Source organism: Anarhichas minor, unplaced genomic scaffold, assembly GCF_050575085.1.
Source record: "Anarhichas minor isolate MPS153535 unplaced genomic scaffold, ASM5057508v1 ptg000025l, whole genome shotgun sequence".
Taxonomy (NCBI): Eukaryota; Metazoa; Chordata; class Actinopteri; order Perciformes; family Anarhichadidae; genus Anarhichas; species Anarhichas minor.
In genome coordinates, this window is record NW_027466471.1 from 11,759,675 (window position 1) to 11,784,375 (window position 24,701).

The 24,701-nt window shown below is 41.1% G+C and overlaps 3 protein-coding genes across 3 annotated transcripts; 2 read left to right on the forward strand and 1 right to left on the reverse strand.

The window, feature by feature from the left end:
* Window positions 1-15: 15 nt before the first annotated feature.
* Window positions 16-5,344, reverse strand: tchp (trichoplein, keratin filament binding). Its single transcript, XM_076099052.1, has 13 exons — window positions 5,192-5,344; window positions 4,691-4,886; window positions 3,509-3,719; window positions 3,342-3,398; window positions 2,928-2,996; window positions 2,119-2,292; window positions 1,923-2,035; window positions 1,762-1,828; window positions 1,489-1,661; window positions 1,315-1,396; window positions 1,039-1,224; window positions 737-880; window positions 16-649 (listed from the first exon to the last, which is right to left on the reverse strand). Exons 2-13 carry the CDS (start codon window positions 4,879-4,881, stop codon window positions 617-619), a joined length of 1,500 nt encoding a protein of 499 aa, XP_075955167.1. The 5' UTR covers window positions 4,882-4,886; window positions 5,192-5,344; the 3' UTR covers window positions 16-616.
* A 512-nt stretch (window positions 5,345-5,856) lies between these two features.
* Window positions 5,857-9,448, forward strand: gltpa (glycolipid transfer protein a). The gene is given in 10 exon segments (XM_076099712.1): window positions 5,857-5,900; window positions 5,902-5,922; window positions 5,924-5,969; window positions 6,006-6,104; window positions 6,107-6,256; window positions 6,259-6,367; window positions 8,533-8,591; window positions 8,699-8,832; window positions 8,946-9,096; window positions 9,266-9,448. Coding segments are annotated over 10 exon segments (996 nt in total).
* A 4,600-nt stretch (window positions 9,449-14,048) lies between these two features.
* trpv4 (transient receptor potential cation channel, subfamily V, member 4) lies at window positions 14,049-24,455 on the forward strand. Its single transcript, XM_076099391.1, has 16 exons — window positions 14,049-14,057; window positions 14,794-15,230; window positions 15,761-15,936; window positions 17,178-17,330; window positions 18,015-18,155; window positions 19,508-19,806; window positions 19,929-20,108; window positions 20,330-20,488; window positions 21,188-21,280; window positions 21,420-21,493; window positions 21,837-22,002; window positions 22,100-22,166; window positions 23,173-23,477; window positions 23,892-24,019; window positions 24,112-24,233; window positions 24,355-24,455. The coding sequence occupies exons 1-16, from the start codon at window positions 14,049-14,051 to the stop codon at window positions 24,453-24,455; spliced, it is 2,610 nt and encodes an 869-aa protein (XP_075955506.1).
* Window positions 24,456-24,701: the final 246 nt, after the last annotated feature.

Below are 24,701 nucleotides of genomic sequence, written 5' to 3' on the forward strand. Positions count from 1 at the left end.
AACTTTGCATTGCCTTAATACAAAAAACTGAAATTATTTGATTGAAATTATTTAATTGAATCTATAAATACAGGATGGAAAATATACAGCTCTTAAAAAAAAAAGAAAAAAAAAAAAAAAGTGCAAAACAAATCATTACTTCTTTTCTACATATGAAAACAACCAGCATGACATTATTAACATAAGGTTGGCACAGTAAGACCTCATAACCTACGTCATTCTTTAAAAGGGAATAAATAATAAGTTCACATTTTTGTGTGTACGTAAGAGATGTGAGACTGAATTCACAGTCCTTGTGTTGTCTCTTCACTGTGGCTCAGCAGGAAAACACCAATGAAGGAAAAAATCCCAACTGGATTTGATGAAAGTTGAAATGCATGTTTTCATTGAATGAGGACTGTGGATTTTGTCCATCAGATACTTTGAATGGCGGTAGGAAGGGATCTCTTCATGGACAGGAGGAACAATCACAGTGAGCACCAACTGTTACGATCTACATATAGGCATGTGAGCTTTGTTTTAAGACACACTTGGAAAAATTGCAAAACTGCTAAAGCTGATTTACAGGTAGAAAAATATACATCTCACAATTCTGTTGTGACTTGAGGCAGGTTGCTCATGTCCATGCTGATCGAGGTCTGCTGTGAATCTGAAAGGGGAATTCAAGCATATTTCAACATTAAAGAGCATTTTGGACCTTGGAAAGTTGACATTCAGCTTGACCTTCATCTTTTACCTTCTCCTGGTACCCTTTCTTGGCCATCCTCTGCATCTCCAGCCTCAGCTCCTCCTCCTGAATCTGAAGGGCCTCCCTGTCCTCCTCCTCATCCTGCTCTATCCTGCACTGCTCCTCCCACTGCTCTTGGTGCTGCTGCTCCACCTACAGTAGATGTACAGAAACACTGGTTTACACAAAGCATATAATATGATCCTGTGCTGTGGGTTGAAATGCCTGTTCATGTTTCTTCTAAAATATTAACTTTGCTGTGTGGGACCAAAAGTGCAATGAAAACACAAACCACTGCACTATGTGCCAACCTGAGCATTTATCTCTTGCATCCGTGCCGTCCTGCATCCCTCTTCTTGCTCCTTCTCCTGGGACCTGGTCTCCCTCTCCAGCTCCAGCTCCTGGATCAGTTGTTCTCGTCTCCTCAGGGACTCCTCCTGAGCCTCTCTGTTCTTTTGCATCTTAAGCTCCAGCTGCTGCTGTCTCCCCACAAGTACCTTTCCAAGTGGAAGAAGATAGAGAGAGCTGTTATTAAGTAGTCATATCTTTTGAATTACATTCAAATAGAGTTTCATCTTGATTTTCACCTCTTGCATGAGCCGTTCTCTGGCTTTCCTCTCCTTCTCCCACTGTGCTTCTCGTTTCTCCCACACATGTTGAGCTTCTTCTCTGAAAGGGATGAGATGCATTGGTTTGTATTTGAGGAGAAGCGGGAGAGTCCCTTCCTGCAAAGTTGGAGCTTACTGCATCTTGGTGCTTACCTGTGTAGGATGTCAAACTCAGCCTCCCTCTCCTCCTCCACCTGAAGCTGCTCTTCAATCACACGCTTCATCCAGGCAGCATCAGCGATGGCCCTTTCCCTTCGTTCAGTCTCTATCCTCTTGTCCTCCTGCTGTCCTTCTAGCAAGCCTGCCAAGATCTTACGGTCGGCCTCCTAGTGGCCACAGACGAAATCGAGGAAGGTGTGAAAACCAGTCGAGTTTAAATGCAGGTAGAAATATATACTGTGACAAAAGTGGGTGAAGTAGACCAACCAGTTCCTCCTGCACTTGCTGGGCTCTCCTCTTCAGCTGAGCACGATATTGACGGATCAAGAAATGCCTGGTGCAACACAAATCCAATGAACCCAATGGCTCCCGAGAAGGAAGTATCATATTGACTTAGATAAGTTATCGACACAAAGAGCTTCCCTTACCCCATCTCACACTTCTTTCGTCTTTCCGCCACTTTTCTCCTTTCCTCCTCTATCTTCTCCAGCTCCCATTGTTTGACCAGCAGAGCTTCCTGCTCCCTCTTCAAGCGAGTTGCCTGAAAGAGAAATAATGCTTAAAAAAACAACTCATCTGTGATCATTTTTCCAACAAGAAATACTTTGTCCAAGTTCTAAATACCTCCGTTTCCCTCAGCTTCAGTTCTTCCATCTGTTTGCGAAGTTCCTCCGCCCTCTTCAGCTCCTCTATGTTCTTCTTCTCCTCGGCTTGCTTCATCCTCTCCAGAGCCTCTCTTCGGGTCCTCTCGTACTCATTTTCAAAGTGTTTCTTCTGCTCCTGCTCCGCCACCTCTTGCTACATGTTGGGAGAGAAGGTCACTTACAGTTGGTGTCTTAACTTTCTTAATTATGTACCATGTTGAGAGGATTAACGTGAGTAGATTTCAGACTTGATACTGTGCTCACAGATGACATGGGCACTGTTTAATTAAGCATTTGTTACATAAATAATTAGTCACCTAAAAGGATGACAAAGTTTAACGACGTGTGGGTCCGATGTGTCATCACTGACTTGAGGGAGGTGTTGCTTAAATGTACTGGAGAGCAATCTCTACACATTTGGTCTGAGTAAAATTGAGTATTAACCATAGGAATAGAATGAGAGTAGAAGGGACATTGAACTGTTTGCCATGGTCATAGAAAATGATGCACAGCACTGTAAATTTACCATAGAAATGTACAGTGTTGTTACATCGTTAAACGTTGTCACAGTTGTTTGCAATGGCGCTCTGACCATCCTAACATGTTGATATGAATGAGACTGTCTGTGAATAATAAGTGCTTTGACCTGTCGGCCCTTGTTGTGAGTTGGAGATTCCTTCGGCCACTCACAACACTCAAAAACACTTGTCATTTATAGAAAGTTATCAAAACACTGTAATAAAAATGAAAATGAACTATTTTGTCTTGTAGCTGTGATGGATGTCTTACCTGTTCCTTCTCAGATATCTGCTCCTGCCATTGGCTGACAACATGATCTTTATGTAATGCTGACTCAACCTGTGGACAGATTCAAAGAGCGAGAAAGGACATAGACGGGACAGAGTTACTGATGAACTTGACCCTTAGCAGAAGGGACACCACGACATGTTATTCTCTTCGGTCAACACTGGACTCAGGTTAACAGAAAGTCATGGAATAGCTGTATCACAAGCCCTATTAGTTTCCAGATCAAGTGGACGTCTTGACAAAAAAGTGTCTGTTTTTTCCTCTTGCAGAGCTCTTCAGAAACTCAGGATGGTTACAGGATTCCTGAGGCCATTTATCACTTCATCAACAGTGAGACTTTGAAGTAAGAGGGTTGGCAACTTGTTGCTTTCCCATTAATAGTTTAAACTTAGCTACCTCTCGCAACTTGGTGTTGTTTTTCTTCCAGTGCTCCCTCAGCAGCTCTTGTGAAAGCTAGAGATAAAAAAAGAGAAATAACAAGGATTATACACTTGTGGCAGAGCACCATGATCAGTCCTGAAAAGGAAATATACAACTCATTAAATTAATTTAAGTAAAACTACCTTTTTCCTTCTTTCCTCTCTTGCTGTACGAAGCTCTTCAGTCTTTTGCACCAGCTGATCTGCCAATGAGCTCCTGTCAGGAACTACTTCCCTCAGCTCCGCCTCCAGCCGGTCTTGCTCCTCTTGAAGCATGGCCCTGAGCCGACTCCTGCGCTGCTCCAGACTGGCCTTCTTTTCGTCCTTCAGTCTCTGTTTATTGAATGCCGACATACTGACAGAACAGAGGAAAAGAGACTTTAGTTCTGGCTTCATTTTCTGTCATTTTGGAACCAACAGGGTTTCTTCATGCTAGAAGAGAGAATACTTCTGGTTTATCCATGCTCTTCATTATTCACACACATTTACACAAACACAGTATAGCACAGCACGTTTATGTAAGGTTACATAGATGTAAGGGTAGACACACTGATATTTAGTCACTGAGCCCAATACATATATCCAATAACTAAACATTGAAAAAGAGGCATTGACTTACGTACTACTGCTCTCAGTGAATATCATCAACACTGTATTACTATGACGTTTCATAGTGGAATGATTATTAACGCTGGTAGTCATGGATGCACATTCAGTCATTACTTGTCAAATACTTACGAATGTTCTCTCTACGTTATTACAAGCCACGGATCAATGAATTGGGGAACCGTCACTATTTACACATGTAAAAGGAAACCCGCTTTTAATGTGAACTGTGTTTAAAACTTTGTATTTTGACATTTGTTGATTCAATAACTGATTAATCTCTCACCACATATTTGATAATAACAGTAGCATTTCCCTCAACACCTTCCTTTATCTGGCCACACTTACACATCTGATTAGTCAGGTCCTGAGAGGAGAATCTAACCCTGATTTGTGTTGTTCCAAACAAAGAGCCAATGTGAGCCTGAGATGCGTATACATTCACAGGGAGCCGTAGTTTGTAGATCACCGTCTCTCTTTAAACGTGTGAATACAGACACCTTATACTCAAAGGTTGATGTCTAGTGAGGGGCTGTTGTAGCCCCTTGGCCTTCATAAACATGAACATGGACCACAAATCATAGTCAAATTGAAGCAATTGTCCTAAACGGCATTGCTTTGTTTGACCTCCTCCTGTTGCAGAGATGTCTGCAGTGACAGTATTAGAGACAGCTTTATGTGCTAACTGGATACGTCCAGTCCACTGGTGCATGAAGTTACCTCTGCTGGTGGGACTGGTGGGAGCTCCACACCGCCTGTCTCTGGCTGCGGACGCTCTGCTCCTTTAAGTATTGAGCATGCAGCTCCCACTGCTGTCGAAACCGGGCCTCCTGCTCCCGCTGCCGGGCCAGCTGTCCGGCCAGCACCCGGGACCGACTGGGCGCGTGGGCCGAGAAGGTCGGCAGAGCCATGTGACCTGAATCATGATTAACATACGTTATAAGAAGAAATCACCTCAACCTACGTTGATTGATGTATTAACGTTAGTTAGCTTTAGCGTTACCTGGACCACCTTAAAGCACCGGTGTGCGTTAAGTCGAAGCTCATTCATACAGAAAACAAAAAGTATGCAGTTATGTCTTTGCTAGTGTTGTGTGTTATAGGCCTTATCGTTTATTATTTAGCTAAGGGCAATAAAGGTAAACAAAACGCTAACGTTACACGTCTCACTAGCAGCAACGCGTCAGGACCATTTCAGCTCGATAAATAACACTCACTCACCTTTCAGTGGTAAACTCAATCGCTTCTCTCGATGTTTGTTAAAGGCAGTCTACGTTTTGCATTACGACACAGACAAATTGCCGTTATTCAAATATTCGATCCATGGAGTCAAGCGCCTCACAGTTTTCATTAGTTACCCATACACTTCCTAGTTACTCCCACGCTACGGAACGAGGTAAAGGTCAAAATTGCCTACCGTTGAAATGAAAACGCGAAATTCCTACTCATTTTTTAATTTGTAAAAAAAGCCTAGCAATATACATTCTACTTTATTTTCCTTTTTGATCCTTTGTTTAATAGCCTATAACGGTTTATTTTAAAGACAAAGGTAACGCTAGTCGTCTACTGGGAAAATAAAGCAGTAATGACCGTTGATGTATTTGGCCATTTGATTCACAAATAAAACGCTGGCAACATCACCAACATTAACCAGTTAGTATTACTATTATTGTTGTTAGAATTAAATACAATTACACATATCATATTGTAAACAATAGGCTGTAATCTGGTTCCAGACGTTTGAATCACCGACTACACTTGGTCAGAATGAAATAATTAATGAAATAATAAATATTTCATTAATACATATATATTAATGAAGTGGAACTAAATGGCAAATTAAGTCAGATTATCAGGCTACCAATAATGTAATTGAACACTTAAAGATGTTCCACGGAAATCCATTAGTTGGCAGTAAAGTAGCACATGTGATTAAACGCAGAGGAAGACCAGTCAGCTGATTAGAGCACATCAGGTTCTGTTCTTGTGCTGGACTTCTGTCTGAACGCTGTTTATCGGTCCTTTTACCCGACAGGTGCCGATGACCCGGATCTACCAGCAACAAGTCGATCACACGAGCCGTCTGCTTGATATTACGCCACTACTGGTGTTCAATGTCGGTGACTGTGTGTGCGCGTGTGTGTGTGAGTGTGTGTGTGTGCGCGCGCGCGCGTTAGTGCTTTCCGGGTGGGGTATGGCACACAGTTTCTTCTGGTGTCACTGTACACCCGCAGTGGAGGGTTGAGAGCCTGTTGCTATCATTTCAGAGGTACGAGTGTGTCCGGATTAAAGAGATGGCTCTGCTAATGGAGCACCAGTTCAGACAGATGCCAGCTGACAGGCAGGTGGAAACAAGACCGTTTCTGGAGGCTGTGTCATACCTTCCACCATTCTTTGGTAAGTGAAGTTTCCACAGTGTGACACAGTTTAAAGACTACAGGTAGGCTCCAGTCCAGATGTCACTGGCTGCAGTGAGAAGAGGTACCTCTATAATGTATTTCTATTCAGCTTATTTTAATGACTGAGTTATTTGAGTTGTACAGTTACAGTATAGACCAGATTGATGGCACTGACTAAGTGATATTTATTTATGTAGATTCACAATACTGCATGCTTTAAGCCTGATGACTGTTATATTGGCTTGACATGCACATAAATGCTGGTTTTATATGACAGAAGTTCCCTGCCATGGACCTTTTTTCCCCCGTCATGCATCTTTCATGTGGGATTTGTTCAACTTTGATTATTAAACACTAAACTTGGTGTGAGAACAATCTGTCGCAACACTTCCATCAAACCCGATGAACCGATCTCACTCTTTCCAAATGATAATCTTTTTGGGATCGTATTTCTCACCATCAAGCTGTCCACCATCCTTTAGCATGCATAATTTAATCCACTGGCCTAGATTTTAAGTTGTGAAAATTGATTAGTACGGTGTTGAGTTCCCCGTGCCCATTCACCGGAGGCATGGTGCACCAGGGCATCTTTGTGCGACTTCATTCTGTATTAATATGCCAAAGGTCCTCTATTGAATTTGCCATGTGAAACCCTTGAGAGGAACCAAGTCTGATGTCAATATTAAGCTCTTTCCTCCTTCTCGCCATTGTTTAACCTGACCTCGAAATGTATTGGCCAACTTTCCTACAAGCCATTAAAGTCCTGTACACTCTCATAGTACATTCACTCAGGTGTTCTAAATGAGTTTGTCTACTTAGACCTCTTCTTCGGGACTACATGGACAGTACTTCCTGAATCCCTTGTTAGGTTTGCACCTGTTTTAAAGCAGGACAAAACCTATTTGTATGATTCTTTTAAGTAGATGGATTTAAGTGACCTCAGTCAACTCCCTGCATGGCTTTGTCCAACTTCAGAATAAACACCACCAGAATAATAAACACCTGTGATGACTGTGCAGGGCCTTTAATTAGCCAAGAACTGAACAGACAATATTCTTTGTTAATACAAAAGTATATAAGCACTTATTCTAAGTTAGAGGTTTATATTTTGTTGTTTCCAGATACACTGTGTCTTTGTACCACAAATGTTGTGGAGAGAGTGGAAAATGTAGCCAGAGCCATACAACATGAAGATATCTCCGAAACAAGATATGTTGCCATTAGTGCTGTGGTGATGACATTAGCACAATAGAGCGGACTTTGTCGTGAGTAGTTTCCACGAACAGCTCAGAGGCTGAAAACTCTCTGTTGTGTCGGTGGGTCAACCAGGAGTCGTGTGTGGTCGGTACTCTAGATGTCTCATTGTTCGCCATCCCGTCACCAAATCCTCTAGTAGCCTAATTAAAGGACACCTAATGATAATACGGTGATGACGTGTCTGTGAAAACAGCAGACACTGAAGACCATTGTAGACCACAAGAGTGTTTTAACCACTTTAGGATGTTTCCAGTATTTCACTTAAAGAGTAACCTCCTGAAAATCTTGCTTTTCCATTGGTTTGACTTCTCACCTCGCTGCAGTGATGTACAGGTGTATTCCAGGACCCTTGGTTACAGGTGCAGTCTTAAAGGGATTTTTTGTCAATTGTCAACCGGCTTTGTATTGGATCCTCCTCGACAAATGAGCAGCGTGTGAGCACGGAGCAACCGGCACCGGTAACACAGAGGGAAGCCGAACATCGTTCATTTGCACATAACCACCCTTATAGCAACGATACAAAGCCGGTTTAAAAGCGCCAAAATTTCCCTTTAAACTTTGCCTTGTGTATGTCTGCTTTGTCCACCACGTAACTAAAGCTATATCATACATAATGTAAATCAATTTAAATATTCAGATCCAGGAAGCAATGTAGTATCTGCACAAAGTGACTAGTTCAAATATTAAGACATTTTCATGATTGCAAGCCACACATGCACAACTGCAATAAAGTCAAGCTTTTACAGTTATCTTTTTAGCTTCTATGTTGATAGAGCTTTGTGGTCACTATGAGATGCTCCAAATAATGTAATAATATTGTCTGATAGGCTCAATAGTTTTGTTTACATGTGTAGAATTTCCCTCCCTAAATTCTCAGTCACTCTCTGTGTAAATATTCCTCCTCAGACTGCCTTGGCTCTACTATTTTTGCCCCATTAAAGGCAGATCTATCTAGTAACATCACAGTAAGTATGAGTATTCTTTCATGTGACCTAAGTTAAATCTGTGGCTCTCCTCTTACATTTCTCAGTAACGTTATGATACAATAAAAAAGGTTCTGATTACCTAATAGAAAATCAAGGCGGTTTACGAAACCAACCCAGGACGGTTCAAGACACTCCAGCATATTTTGGAGGCAGAGAAAGAAATACATGGAGCAGAATGGCCCAGAGCTGGAGCAACGTTGGCACTAATGTGGCTTAAAAGGTTTGAGAATTTTAACATTTCAGGTTTGATGGACTGTTGGGTTTCGAGTGTGTATTCAATTTTGAGCAAGGTCTGCACCCATAACCACTGTGCATAACTTCTCTATTGACCAGGGGTCTACGATTTATTCAAGTCTTCCTACAGAGCCTGGTGGATGGTGAAAAAGATGATAGCAACCCAAACCTCATTCGAGTCAATGTCACCAAAGCCTATGAAATAGCCCTTAAACGGTATCATGGCTGGTTTGTGCAACAGCTCTTCAAGGTGAGTTCAGAGTTGATATACATGTCTTTTATGAGAGATATATATAATATATACATATATAAGCGAGCAGATGTATCATTTTGTTTGTTATTTGTGAAGACGAGTATCGCAGAGCGTGCTAACTGCACAGAGTTGAGCACAAATTTGGCATTTTTATTTGCTCTTCTAGGCAGCTCTTTTCGCTGCTCCATATAAGACAGATTTCATGAAGGCGCTCTCCAAGGGTCGGGATGTCAAGGAAGAGGAATGCTTGGAAAAAATCCGAAAATTCCTCATCAACTTCACCGCCACTGTTGATGCTATTTATGAGATGTACAATAAGCGGAATGCTGATCTTGATTACACAGTGTGACTGCAAGACATTATGCTTTACTCCAGTGATCCGCTTAGTTTACATAGCAACTTACATTCTGCTGTCTGCAATCTGCATCTAGACACGGCTCCCTTCAGGTCATCTCACTGTGGGAGTGTATGCTCTGTAGCTACACGTCAAATATTTGCACACTTTTAATCATATGTATGTCTGTCCTGACTTTCTCGTTAGAGCTTTTCCTCATTCTTGGTCGACTCTGAGGCTAGTTTCCTAAAGCAACTGAAGATTTAAACGCAGTATTTCTTTGTTTGCCAGATATTCATTTGCATGATCATAAGATAATTATACCAAGAATCAAAGTGCTACTCAACAAATGTTCTTGAAAGCTTCAAGTAAGTGAGTGAGGTGTCTGAAGTTAACAGATTTAATGAGCCAATGACATTTTGGGTTCTATATGCTAACATAAGATAATGGCTGCGTTTACTTGTTATCATACAAAATATGAATAATGACAAAACAAGAATTCTAAATGTGGTATGGCTATGGCTATTCAAAGCACATAATTCACACGATTTACAAACACTTGGAAAAGAGGTCAGGTGTTTTCATCTTACACAACGAATACCGTGTTGTCCATGTATTTGGGTAATCGATTGTAGTTTTTAATGAACAATTTTATTTCTAAGTTATTACATAGTCCTTAATTATTAATTTAGCTATACAAAATGTACAAAACACATGAATAGAATGTTTTTTGGCGTAATTTTTGAAAAGCTCATGAAGTACAAGAAGCTGTACATACACTGTTGTAAACGGCTTTGTACAGCTGTTTGTGCCTTAAGCTGGAACTACGGAGCATTTAAGTAAAAATGTCAGCTTTTTTGCCTTTAGTTCTTTATATTTTTATATCCTTTTTGTAAATCAGGCAGGCTAATTAAAAACAAAATGTTAACTATTACTGAAAGTGCGGTCTCTTTTATACTTCCATGCTGTGCAGGACTTGAACAGGTATCTAAACTATTCTTCCAAAGCACTGCTTCATCAGCACTAAGTGCCTTCTCTGTCCACTCTGCTCTCAGGTGCTTACGTAAAACAGAACGTGAATTTTCTTTAAACCTCTTCGTCAAGGGGATATAAAGTGTTGCAATAACTTTTGCCTTCTGCGTGGTTGTTAGATAGAATTTCAGATGCTTGGCAAAACTACATTAAATGTCAAATGTGATATTTTGACAGCATATCAACCATGAATATAGTGTTGGTGGCCTTTGGTCAGTCAGTACTGTTTTGAGTTCATGTGCTGAAATGCTCATCTGATGTGTCTCTTGTGGCTAACATTATTTTTCAGTGCATGTGTAGTGAAAAATAACAAAGCTTGTATTTTCAATTTATGTAAACCATATAATTTGCAATAAAAATATGTGCAATATTTCATGTGATTTGCTTTACTGCTTGTGCATCTCTGCAATTTCCCAAACTAAATTAGTATGTTTACTCCATTTCCATTCATAGTACAATTGAGAGGGAGAATATTTATTTGTTGTCACTATATTTCTACTACATTAATTAGGAAATACTATTACTATACGACTAATAATACTATTAAATCACCTTGAAGATAAGCATTTTACAAGTCATATGTCATAATCATCTCATTTACTTAAGTAAGTGATCTTTGTCTTGCATTAAGCTAAATGCCAAGAGGTCAACTACAGTACAGGTTATAAAAAAGTCATAGTATAACATTCCATAATAAGTCATATAAAAAGTCATAGTATATTATGCCATAAAAAGCCATAATCAGAACAAGGGTTATTCTTTTGTTCTTTTGTGTATGGCTCTTCATAATCCCTTTGTCGGTCTCACCACTCTTCGGTTAAAATTGTACACAGACTCAAAGAAAAAAGTTTGTTTTACTTAAAGTAATATATGATACATTTTTACTCTACATCTCAGAGGTAAATAATGTACTGTACTGACACTACAAACATACGATGCTCTTATAGAATATGATGCATTGCTGTAGATTAAACTAACCAACAGTATATAAAGGAGTTAAAAACATGCAGCATACACGCAATGCAGCAATATATATATATATATATATATATATATATATATATATATATATATATACGTATATATCCTAAAACATAAGATATACAGGTAATAGTAAAACACTGACAAGGTACATTTTACTGCACGGGTACTTTTACCTTCGATACTTAAAATACATTTTGCTGATAATAACATACTTGACTAAGGTTTTGAATGCAGATATTTTACTCGTCGTTGATTGTTTCATCAGTTTGGTATTAGTACGTTTACTGCAGTGAAGGATCAGAATAATTTTTCATCCACTAATTACTTGTCAGTGATTTAAGTTTGGGAACTCACTTGGCAAAGAGTTAATATACGAACAGTGGTTCAATGATTAAATATGATCACATCATGTTTTAATCAATTAAAATCAAAGAGTTTCTTTGAGCTGTTTGTCACAAGAGGTTTGACTGTCAAACACACATTGTCTGTAATAGAATGATGGAGTTAATTTAAATCAATCTTTGCAACTTGACTCCAGTTTATTTACAAGAGAAACACATTTTTAATTATTGTATTTCAAAATGCTATTAACATACTTTGTATTTCATCAGCCTCTACAGTCTGAAACGTTGATAAAACCTGTCAGACTCTGAGTTGTAGTGGAGTAGTGTTTAGTGGTGGATTTAAGTGATATCCGGCCAGTCCAAAAACGAGGATTGTAATCAATTAAATGTAGTTAAACAATGGAGACCTGGTCCGCCCACTTAGTGTCAAAAAGAAAATCTACTCCTGAGCGAGCAGGTGAAAGTTTCGCGAGCAGAAGAGCAGTGATATTCGTCGCGCGCTAGGGGACGCCCCTCTCGCTCAAAGCATACTATGCCTTCATCTCAATACCCAAGTTCACAAGTACGGACTTGTGAGCTTTTGGAGTCCAGACTTACTTGATGACATCACCACCTCAGCTGGTCTTGCTAATGAGTTTAATCCGTTTTTTTACTGTAAAGTATTTTTACAATCAAACTAAATATGACAACCCTGCAGTTTTCGTTTTCATTTAAAATAAAAAATTATACAAGTGTATTATATATATATATATATATATATAAAATTGTAATTGTATGTATGTGGATCAGATCCGGATTGCTGTACGAGGAAAACGCTACAGAGACGTCAATACCAGCGGCAAGTTTCAAAAAGACTCGCCGAGATCAGGCTGTTCTAGGCGGGCACCGTGAGCGCTGAGCCCCCGGTGCTGGCGGGAGCCACATCCGGGCATTTGGACCGTGCTTGGCTTGATGTGAACTTTGAATTGGAACAGTACTTGGGCTGAGACTGATGACGTTTCAAAAGTCCACGAGTTCACAAGTACAGAGAAGCACGCATATTGAGAAAGGCCCACTGTGATTTAGTCAAAGCATTTTGTGTAAACCTAAGGAGGCAACAGAGGAGCGCTCAAAAACCACAGAGAGAAAATACATCTCAAACGGGAAAAGAGCTGCGGACTAGTTTATTTTTCAAGAAACTCAAACTAAGACCAACAGATTAGATAAAGGTAAGTCACACCTCTGATCGTTATTCATCAGCCTCTGAATGGAATCTCATATATTAGTATGTGTTAAAGAAAACATATTTAACTGAACTCCGTATTTTAATTATCAAGACCTTGTTTGAGAGACAGTCGACTCTTAATGATTCCTCATGTGTTTTGATATAATTTAACATTTGAACTCTGTTTTGTGTGATTTGACACATAAGTGGCCATAATGTGGACATTCTGCTCTGGATAATATCACATCAGTGACAATGAGCAGGAAGTCCCACATCTCTGAGGCTACATTATATATAGAGTCACCCACATTTAGAAACTGTCTCAAGTGGACTTCCAGTGGGTAAAGTGAGCTTTGGGTCTACTTTGTATTATTTAATTTCAGTTTTAATACTCAGCGGGTCCTTTGCCATCAGACACCTCCACCTAACGACTAAATCCTTTTCTCTTAGTCAGTTATAATAGTCTATCAAGGACAGCCTCTCTTTGTTCCTCCGTCTTTTTACAATCAAAAGCCTGTTGAGGTGTAAAGGTATGGTAATCCCTGTGTGTCAGACAGGGACGCGAGTCATGGCTCCCCCTTAGTGGGACCCCAGCTCCCCTGTTTGTGTTGCTCCTTTGCAGCACAGTCTGGCTTATATAGGTTGTCAAAGTCATGAACAATCTCAGGAAAGCGTATGATTTGAAAGGAAGCCTCAGGGGGAACAAGTGAGGATGTTCATGTTTTTCTAAATTCCGTTGTGATAGCACAATGTAGTAAAGTGTGTGTTTGCGTGTGCTGAGTTGTAATGAGTATTGTGGTGTGATTCTGCCTGCAAGAGAAAATATATCCTTATGACCGATGACGGGCCGGACTCACAGCCAAGTTATTGATGTTGGCACCAGTCCTTTTCGCCTTCTTCTCATATATTCCAACAGCTCTTTTTATGACACTTCGGACCTACAGATTCTTTTGTGTGACTCTTTTTTTGTTTCTACAGGACGCCCACATGCTTCAGCATCATTTCCAGTTGCCCCTGAAGAGGAATTTGGCACACCATTGTGATAAAAGGGATGAATGAGGTACAGAGGGGTTAAATGCCAAATTAGCTTCAAGCTTCAAAAGTGTGAATTTACAGGGTTCCTTTGGTAATAGTCTAAATACAGTTAGTTGTCCACTTTGCACTTATCGTAGTGGCTGGCGTAAAAACAAAACAAATAACTGTTGCTTTTTCCTGCAGTTGAGGTGGGCCTTAGTTTTGAAAATCTCATAGAGATAACAGCAATATAGATACATTAACTGAGTAAATACAGTAGCTTAGTCTTTCAGACTTACCTGAGGTTCCTAAACCCTTCAGTACGCAAAAGACAAGATACAAGTTATATAAATGAGAAGTACCCGAGCCTAAACATACGCCTAATTGCTGGAAATGACAGAAGTTCCCGTAGCCAAATGTTTTAAGCTGACAGTTTCTGCATTATGAAATATATTTCACACGATCATAGTCTGATTGAATTTGAAGCGATTAAAGGCTCCCTGTTATTTATTTATTTTTACCTTGAGACGCGATATGGAGCTGTTCTTCTATCAAGGTCCCTGTTTTGTGCACTTGCGTGACACGATACACAATATTGGTGTTCCACTATACCATTGATAAACATGTGGCTGCAACACGTCAAGATATGCCGCAATGTGCCGACAAAGGCAGGGAAGAAGACTGTTAGCTAGGAAACATGAATGTCAAAATTGTCCTTGCAGATGTTTTATGAGGAAGGAAATGCATTTAACATAATTGTTACACCTCTATGATACTTCCAGGGCCGTTCTGCTCTCCTCAGAAGGTGCCACCTTGCTTTGTCCAAGGCCGACACCCTCGTTTCTGTTCCTGCCAGAGCCTCTGTGGACTCAGGTGAGGGCGGGGCCGCTCAACCTGAGAGCGATGCAGCCCTGTCTGAGCTCTCTCACCTGTTTGAGAACGAGGATGGCTCCCCGTCAACTCAAGACACGAGTCACGATTCAGCCCCGGAGGTGGTTCAGCCCGGCCAGCCGGCGGAGAGCAGACAGAACCTGCGGATGAAGTTCCAGGGTGCTTTCAAGAAGGGCATTTCAACCCCTATGGACCTATTGGAATCCACCATATACGAGTCAAATGTGGTTCCAGGTCCCAAGAAAGCACCCATGGACTCGCTCTTTGACTATGGTACCTGCAGGAACACCAGCAACCAGAAGCGACGCAGGAAGAAGCTCCCCAGAGGGTGAGAAGGGCCTCGCTGTCTCTAAACTACAATTCACGTGCGTTAGGATTTAACAATCACGTGTTCCTCAAGACCTTTTAGTTTAGTTTAGGGGTTTCTGGTTTAACAGCAGTGAACTTGGACTGCTGGTTTGGAAAAATGTTGTCATAAAAACGAGAACCTACAAATGCCACTCTGTAGACAGAGGTGTGCCACATGAGGAAGTACGTACACACACACACACACACACACACACACACACACACTGGACCAAGAAGTCCCTCATTCAGCCCATTCACTGGGCTAACAGAGAGCATGTTGTTGGTCGCTCTGCAGCCGTTGAGGTAATATTTAGGCTGCCCAACCTGTCCAATAAACACAGAGGTCTATTTACTGAAGCACTCGAGGGTGTGGATGATTGCTTAAAAGATGGTTTGTGCATCAAACACCCATTCAATTCTTAATTCTATGTGAATGAAATGTAAAAATAATTCATATTCAAAGGGATTCTTACAGTGAATGTGTGATGTCATGTTTCTGTGTCTCCTTAGTAAAACTGAGACATCCTGTGATGATGGTCAAAGCTCAGACCCACCGAAAGTAATGAAAATATTCAACCGCTCTCTCCTCTTCGACGGCGTGTCGCACGCAGACCCCGGGGCCCTCGAGGGCCTGTTGGAGTACCTGCAAAGTCACGGAAAGAGGTTAACTGATGAGGAGTTCAGAGGTGAGACTGTTGTTACTTGCATCAGATATCTGTACGGCATTTCTTGCCAGTCTAAGCCAACCACTGGAACTTAACTACAACTACACTAGACTGCAAAGGAAGAAAATGGGTTTGTGTTTGCACACGGGGGGGCATTTTGTGATACAGATGACACATAATAATAATTGGCTCTTCCTTTGCTCTGAAGCAGAAACTCAGTTTAATCTAGTGATTGTTTTACCTTTGCCCCTTTGTATTCCCCTGCTCCTTCCTCTCCATTGTTTTTGGCTTAAAGGATGTGAGAGGGAAAAGGTTGGAGTTGAGTCTCTGTGCTGCTAGAGGCAGGCCCAAGGAAAGCTTCCTGTGTGTGTCTAAGAAGTTGTTTCAGGCTTCTAACAAGGAGCAGAGAGGAATCACAGCAAACTGTCATCTCCTTCAGATAGTTAAACAGGGCTTTCAGTGTTTTAAAAATAGTGAAGCGCTTTCTTGACCCTTATTTTAATTCCCAAAACTCTGTCTAGCTTCTGTCATTATGTAACCTACTGGTTCCCAGTACATTTAGGGCAACACACCAGGAGGTCACATTTTAAATGACAGTAGATTCCTAACCAGGGGTCCTTCTATTCAAGGGGGTACTTCTGTTGCCAGTTGGTATGTGGAAAGATATTAGAGTACAAATAATTATAACTTAAAATAAGGAATTACGATTTGATTTTAAAAATACATTTCCTCATATTGAGTCAGCTGAAACACCTTAACACCACGTGATGATATTAAGAGAAATTAGTTAACTTAAGCAAGTAAGTGGAGACATCTTAACAGCTACTGTACCTAAAAGTAATACCTGAATGGTGAAATAGATAGCTCAAAGCATTTCATAAATCGTTAAAATTGTTAGCTAAATGAAATGGATGAACTGTTGAGATAACTAGCTAAACGTAAATGTAAAAATAGCTTAACATAATGAATAAATGGATAAAATCAGTAGCTAAACTTTAGGGATGAACAATTTAAATCATAAACTACTGGATGAATGGTTGAAATGCTCAGCTTCTGCCATTCGTAGTGCAAACGCAAATTTTACCAAACAAACCTAAACATGAACAATTCAATTCTATGAAAAATACATTCCAACAATATCTATGTAGTTGATGGTGTTAAATAACATCCAGTAATTCAAACATATTTGGAACAAGATTGGTAGTGTTGATGAAGGTGCACTTCAATACAAATCTTCAGTGTTAATTTCATTATTCCACCAGAGCTGTCCACGGGTAAGACATGTCTGCCTAAAGCCCTGCTGAACCTTTACGGTGGGCAGAACGCCACCATCCCACTGCTGGTGGACATAGCGGAGAAGACCGGGAACCTCAGAGAGTTCTTAAATACGCCCTTCAGGGATGTCTACTACAGAGGTATGGACACAACACAATAATACATAAAAGTGATTTGTAATTTTAAGAAGTTGTTGAGTTACTGTAGCTTGCCTGGCTGGTGTTGAGGCCGCATTAAGGGGGAAGGACAGTATTTACGTTATGTATGTTTACAGCGACTATCTACAGCTGCCCAACTGAAATACAGTCCCTTCCAAATGACCCAGGCCTCATTTGTTTGGCCTTCATCTCTTACATTGTTTTGACTAAACAGTGAAGGAAGCCTTTCACCCTTTGCAAAAAAATAGGTTTCAACTCAAAATCTGGCGTTGCTCTTCATGGGTTTCTCCATGATTTTAATTTTGTCTTTATCTCTGTAATTTTCACTAGTATGGAAGTCAGTTTGACAAAAAAAAATCTGTTCTTTTGCCTCATACAGGAAACACTTTTTTATGTGACAACATAGCTACAGGCTTTTGTTAAATGCGTTTTGACCCCCGTAAATACAGCCTGCACATAAATATGGCCCTAAGCCCTCGTTGCTTTTAGTCCGTTTTTATAGACCTTTCTTTTGCTAACAATTACCGAATAGTAATAACCTCTTGGAGAACATCATTCTTTCAGCTGATATTTATTAGATTGAACACAGCACACCAAACAGCACTTTTTTGAATACCAATAATAGTTCAAATGTTTTACTATTATTGTGTTTTTTTGCGATGTCAGGCCAGACGGCTCTCCACATTGCTATAGAGCGACGCTGTAAGCAGTATGTGGAGCTTATGGTGGAGCACGGAGCGGATGTTCACGCCCAGGCGAGGGGACGCTTCTTCCAGCCCAGGGACGAGGGGGGCTACTTCTACTTTGGTAGGGACCTTTGTCAGCACAGAAATCTAGTGTGGAAACAAAAGAGTTCATTGTGCTTCTGAATTTCTCTTTTCAGCAAACATTTAATCTATCCTAAGTGATAAAACACTGTGGGCAGATGGTCACAGAAAGATGTCTGGAGAGCCGTTACTGTGTTTTCTGCTTCATATGATGGTTATGATGTGGTTTAAATGACTTCGCTGGTCACTCTTTTAGTTTCCACTGCTTTACTCACAAGTGGTTAGTCTGTCTTTTACGGCACAGAGTTGACATCACTGCCAAGATAAAATAGCTGGTACATGGTCCTTGCAAGGAAACCTCTGGTAACATGGAGAAATGACGTGACATAAGACCCCACCCTTTCTTAACGTGGCAGGTTTTGGCTGAACAAACACAGTTTGTTTTCTGAAGTATCGTACGAGAGACCGTCATTGGTCGTGCTCCAAAAACACGTGAAAAGACGAGCATTGTGGCAAATGTTCAAGGGGTTGTTCAGTGAAAGGTGTCAGTGTTCTACAGTGAAGAAAAGTCCACATCCTCTGCCGACCCTCCCCTGGGCAGGACTTCACTGACCTGTAAGAGAGGAAAAATAAATCACAGCCTGTAAACTAAACTCAACACTGCCCTCTGCGGTGTCTGTTCAGGCACAACCTTCCATATCACCGGATGCGGTACCCTGCTTTGTGTCCTTTTTAGCCTTCAGAAGATAATTATCGCAGCTATAACACTTACTCTCCTAAAACCCCGAAAGAACGATATCTTGTTTTGAATTATGTTTTATTTTTTCCCCCAAAACCAATTTTAAAAATTGTTTATTTGATTACATTCATGCATTATATTTCTCACTCATCACAGAGGAGATGATTTCTATTTTGCACTTAGCACGGTTGTCATTCCCAAATCCCAGCGTGTCCGGACACAGTGTGAGTAATTTGCTGTGGAGCTTTGCAGTGAGGTGAACAGGAACCTGGCAGGGCTGAGGGCTAATGGGATTTAGACTCACGCTAACACTCTGCATGCACCCGTGCAAATCCATGAAGAGGAGCGTCTCTATGTGAGGTGACAAAGTAATCTGTCACCCATGGCAACAGCTCATTTTCAGCAGCTGCTTTTGGCACTCTGTCCCCATTGCGCCCCTCCCTCAAACAACTGCTAATTGTACTGTTTTCATAGCGGGGATTTAAGTCAGATCTTTGATCCGTGCTTAGTATGCTTTGCAAAAGACATACAGAGCCAGCTACACTTCTTAATTAACCATCCTGTTGATTTGCTTATTTGTTATCTGAAATACAGTTCATTTAATCTCCTGGGAATTCAGTATGAAGTTAGTCTCTCTCTTTCTCTTTGCTTAGGTGAGCTGCCTCTCTCACTGGCGGCATGCACCAACCAGCCTGACATAGTGCACTACCTGACTGAGAATCCACACAAGAAGGCCGACCTGCGGCGCCAGGATTCACGTGGAAACACGGTGTTGCACGCTCTGGTGCACATTGCGGACAACACCAAGGACAACACGCGTTTCCTCACAAAGATGTACGACGTGTTGCTAATCAAGAGTGCCAAGCTCTACCCAGACTGCAACCTGGAGACGGTGTTCAACAGCGATGGCATGTCCCCCCTCATGATGGCTGCCAAACTGGGCAAGATCGGGGTAGGGATAATGATACATCAGTGTGTCAAGCAGGATCAGCATTATAAAATACGTTTTCACTATGACAATTCTACAGTTTTGAAGTCAAAGGTCAGAAGGTCAGTTTCTCTGTATTCCTACAGGTTTTTCAGCACATTATCCGACGTGAGATCAAAGATGAGGAAGTTCGTCAACTGTCACGCAAGTTTAAGGACTGGGCTTATGGGCCAGTGTACTCCTCCCTCTACGATCTGTCTTCACTGGATACATGTGGAGAGGAACCGTCTGTGCTGGAAATCCTGGTCTACACCAGCCGCAATGAGGTGAATAACAATATTAAGCTCAAGTTCATGCTTTTATTCCAACTATAAAAATACAAAGCTGAAGTAAAATATTGTTTCTCTCAACATCAGAGTATTAAGAGCAACAAGACACCAGGCGTAGCATAAAACATGTACGGGTGCATCAAAAGCTTGAGTGTGATGAAAGAATTGTGTGTTATTGTAACATTATATGAATGTCATGTTTCTGGTCCTGTTGTCAGAACCGACATGAGATGCTGGCAGTGGAGCCCATCAATGAGCTGTTGAGGGCCAAATGGCAGAAGTTTGCTGCAGTCACCTTTTATATCAGCGTGGTTTCCTACCTCATCACCATGATCATCTTCACCCTAGTGGCTCATTACCACCCAACGCAGGGAACGGTGGGTGTGAAACTACTGAAAGTGTTGTCACAGCGCGGCTAGATCTCATACGAACAGATCAATGCTTCATGATTGAAATTGTCAGATGTTCCCAAACAGCATTGAATTGTCAGGACACCAAATTAACATATCTATTACAATAGCTTATTATATATATGTGTGTACAGTATATGTAGACCACATGCGCTGTACGTCATATAGCTTAATACTGTCTGTACATAGAAATGTTCATGTATCATTCCAGAGCAGACCAGAAACAACCGGTTGTCTGATGGCAATATATGAGGAAACACCAACACAATCATTTTTTTGTATTCATATTTGTGAAATGCTTTGCAGTATGAATAATGAATGCTGCAGGACAAAGTAAGCTTTTAAAAGATATTAGTGACAATTGCAATTGACAAATTCTTCTAGAGACCTCCCAAAATCTTGCTGTTGAAGCTTTTAGGGGGTCTCAAGTGTCAATCAAGGGGTCTCTGGGCCCCCCGTATATTGCATATACCGGATGTTGGAAAGATAATAATTTTCTCTTCCAACTCTCGGCAACACAGTGAATAGCTGTAGTCCCCAAAATGTTGACCTAATCCTTTAACTCACTGTCTTATCAACTGATATGATGTATTTTGTGTATATACGTTTTATTGCTTAAACTTTCAGATTGAGTTGATTGATTAGTCCCGTCCTCCTTCCTTCCAGCCTCCGTACCCTTACACAACGTCCTCTGACTACCTTCGCATGGCAGGAGAGATTGTCACCTTGGCATCAGGAATCTTCTTCTTCCTCACCAATGTGAGTCAATACACAACGACTCCTTTTTATGCTTCCATCATTGGTTGCTCACTGCTGTCTCCAAGTCTCTTGCATCAAACTCAAAACTGTAAGGAAAGCGTTGTTGTCATTATGGAAATGTCTCTCCTGTTCTTTGCAGATTAAGGACCTCTTCATGAAGAAGTGCCCCGGGGTGAAGTCTTTATTTATGGATGGATCCTTTCAACTGCTTTAGTAAGTTTACATCCGCCGTCCTTGCACCCCCTCTTCCTCACCTCTGCCGACTTTCACTCGAGGCACATTTTGCATCCTCTAAATCGAGTCATCTAATTAATTTCTGAACGTCCTCCCTGGCATGTTCTATAGTTTACATCTTTACTTCTAAATACAGAGCAGAGAATGTCAAGCACCTCTCTGAACCGTGGTGATTTAAGTAATTAGCAGCCTGGCTGTGATTTCCACATTCTGTAAAAAGTGCCAGCAATTACGTCTTCCTGCCTTCATGTATTACTTCAGAATCACAGACTTTAGCATTGGAACCGGTTCCTTTGACAAACTTCCTCTCTGTCCTCTCTAGCTTCATCTACTCTGTACTGATTGTAGTCACAGCTGCTCTCTACCTGTCTGGCATCAAGGCCTATGTGTCTGTGATGGTGTTTGCACTTGTCCTGGGCTGGATGAACACTCTTTACTTCACCAGAGGCCTGAAGCTCACTGGCACCTACAGTATCATGATACAGAAGGTTAGATAATGGAGGAAATTAACGAATGGAAATGAATTATTCTTAAATATCACCACCCATGTGTCTTACCACTCTTTTTTTTTTTTTTGGTTCACAGATTCTTTTTAAAGACCTTTTCAGATTTCTGCTGGTGTACGTGCTCTTCATGATTGGATATGCATCAGGTACAGTGCTCGAAGTGGGCCAGTACTCACCGATACACAGTACCGGCACTAATACAGATTACTCTTTGGCATACCGGGACTTTTTCTTGCGCACCGTATTTGCGCCGTGCCTCGTAAGCTGTAAGAACACAAAAAACAATGTTGAGAGCATCTGAACGCATTTTACAGGGCAAACATTGCCAGAAGAATAAAATGTTCAGACGAATGCTGTGATATGTGTAAATAATAAAAAAATTAATTATTATAATAATAATAATTGTGGTCCAAGATTATATACAATTGTATAGTTTTAAGTCAAAAACCTTCATATTTCCCCATCCCAATAGCTCCTAGTATCTTTTATTCACTGTAGAAATTCAGAATCTAATATAATAATAATAATAATAATATACGAGCATCCTGACTGGGACACTGCTCCTAAAACCTGAATGATTAGCTCACACCCTGTCAGGCTGCAGGAATTGTATAAAATGTTATAGAGTGATACTACAGGCTACACATAACACAGGAGAGTTTCAACACTATGGCTGAATATACAAACACACCACCTTAACCTGTTAATGTTTTAGGTGGAATGTTATTAGAGTATTATAGGTCTGCAATAGAAGATGCATGCCCAAGTATAACAATTAAATCACTACTGACTAACATGCTTAAAGAAACAATAAATAAATAGAAAGATTTGCTGATACACACCCCAACATGTGAATAAGGAGAGTACTGACACTTGTTCTTTTCCACTTCAAGCACTGGTCAGGTAGGCTTATGGTCACCTAACTTTACAGGTGTATGTCAGCATTACTAATGGGGATATATTGAGATTTATATCAATAACACTCTCTCTCTATTAACATATATGAAGCTACAGCCAACAGCTTCAGACATGAGAGTGGCATTGATCTCCTAATTTAACTTTAGGCAAGAAAGCAAACATTTCCCAAAATATTGAACTGTTTCTTTAAGTGCTCACTGAAACATAACCCAACCTCCTTTTCCTACCCCATAGCCCTGGTGTCCCTGCTGACAATGTGTCCTCCACCGGGCACAGAGTGTGAGGGGGGCTGTCCCACCTACCCCGACTGCAGGGACCCAGATACCTTCGGTGCTTTCCTACTGGACCTCTTTAAGCTGACCATTGGGATGGGAGAACTGGACATGATTCACGGTGCACAGTATCCTGCAGTTTTCCTCATCCTGTTGGTTACCTACATCATCCTCACTTTTGTCCTGCTGCTAAACATGTTGATCGCGTTGATGGGGGAGACGGTGGGACAGGTGTCGAAAGAGAGCAAGAAGATCTGGAAGCTTCAGGTGAGCAGTGTTTTAAAGGGTCAGTTCCCCCAAATTATGCAAACACATACTGTCTCATTACCTCCTCTGGTATCTCGCCATCCAGATAGTTTTGGTTTGTTTTTGGCAGGTTTTGTGATATTCACCTCTGAGATATGTGGTCCACTGAAACACTTAAGAGGTGGAACAAATTCAGTTTGTGGTGCTTACTTATGAAAAATGTCACTTTCCTGCTGCCAAGCTAGCGGCTCTGTGAGGCTGTACTGTAACATCCGCATGCTAACTTGCAGATCTAATATTTCCATGGTACCATCTCAGTGTAGCATGTTAGCATGCTATGTATAGCCAACTACAAAAAAAGTAGATACAAATATGTTTGTGTCATTCGAGTGGCTTTAATAGGCTACTCTAATTAAACGTAATGTTTATTCACAGTGGGCAACGACCATCTTGGACATCGAGCGCTCTTTCCCAGTCTGCCTTCGCAGGTCTTTTCGAGCCGGGGAGATGGTGACTGTGGGGAAGAACTGGGATGGCACACCTGACCGACGCTGGTGCTTCAGGTATTATGCATGACTCACAATCACAGTCACTCAGCAGCGCCAATGCCACTTCAAAGAAAAGTGTCAATCCCAATGGTGTCTTGTTATATCAGGGTGGATGAGGTGAACTGGTGCCACTGGAATCAGAACCTGGCAATAATCAACGAGGATCCAGGCAAGAATGAGACCTGCCAAGCCAACGGGTTGCAGCAGAGTGTCAGAACCTTGCGGAGAGGTGAGATTCTCCCTGTGCTCTCATGAATAAATGCATCGACAAATAAGTATATATTCATGTGGAGCACACACTAACTTATTCATAAAGATCAAAGAAAATCCTTCTTTCTATTCCCCTCCAGACCGCTGGTCCACAGTGGTTCCGCGGGCGGTGGAGTTGAGTAAGGGTCCGCGTCCTCGTGATCTGGCGATAGAGATGGAGCCGCTGACGCCCAGGCACTGACGCCTGCAGAAGACTAGTGCAGTCCTTGTTATAAAGAGACAGCTGAGAGCCAACGGCACCAGTGAGATCACTTTGCAGAGGAGGATTTGGCCAATAACTACTAATTTGCACAGATTTTATTTGCATTTTGTTCAGAAAAAGTATAGTAAATATTACAGTAAGTGAGTGTAATAGGACAGAGGACTGAGCACACGGAAACACTGGATGTACAATGTCTTAAAGAATCAGTGACCTGAAAAACACCAA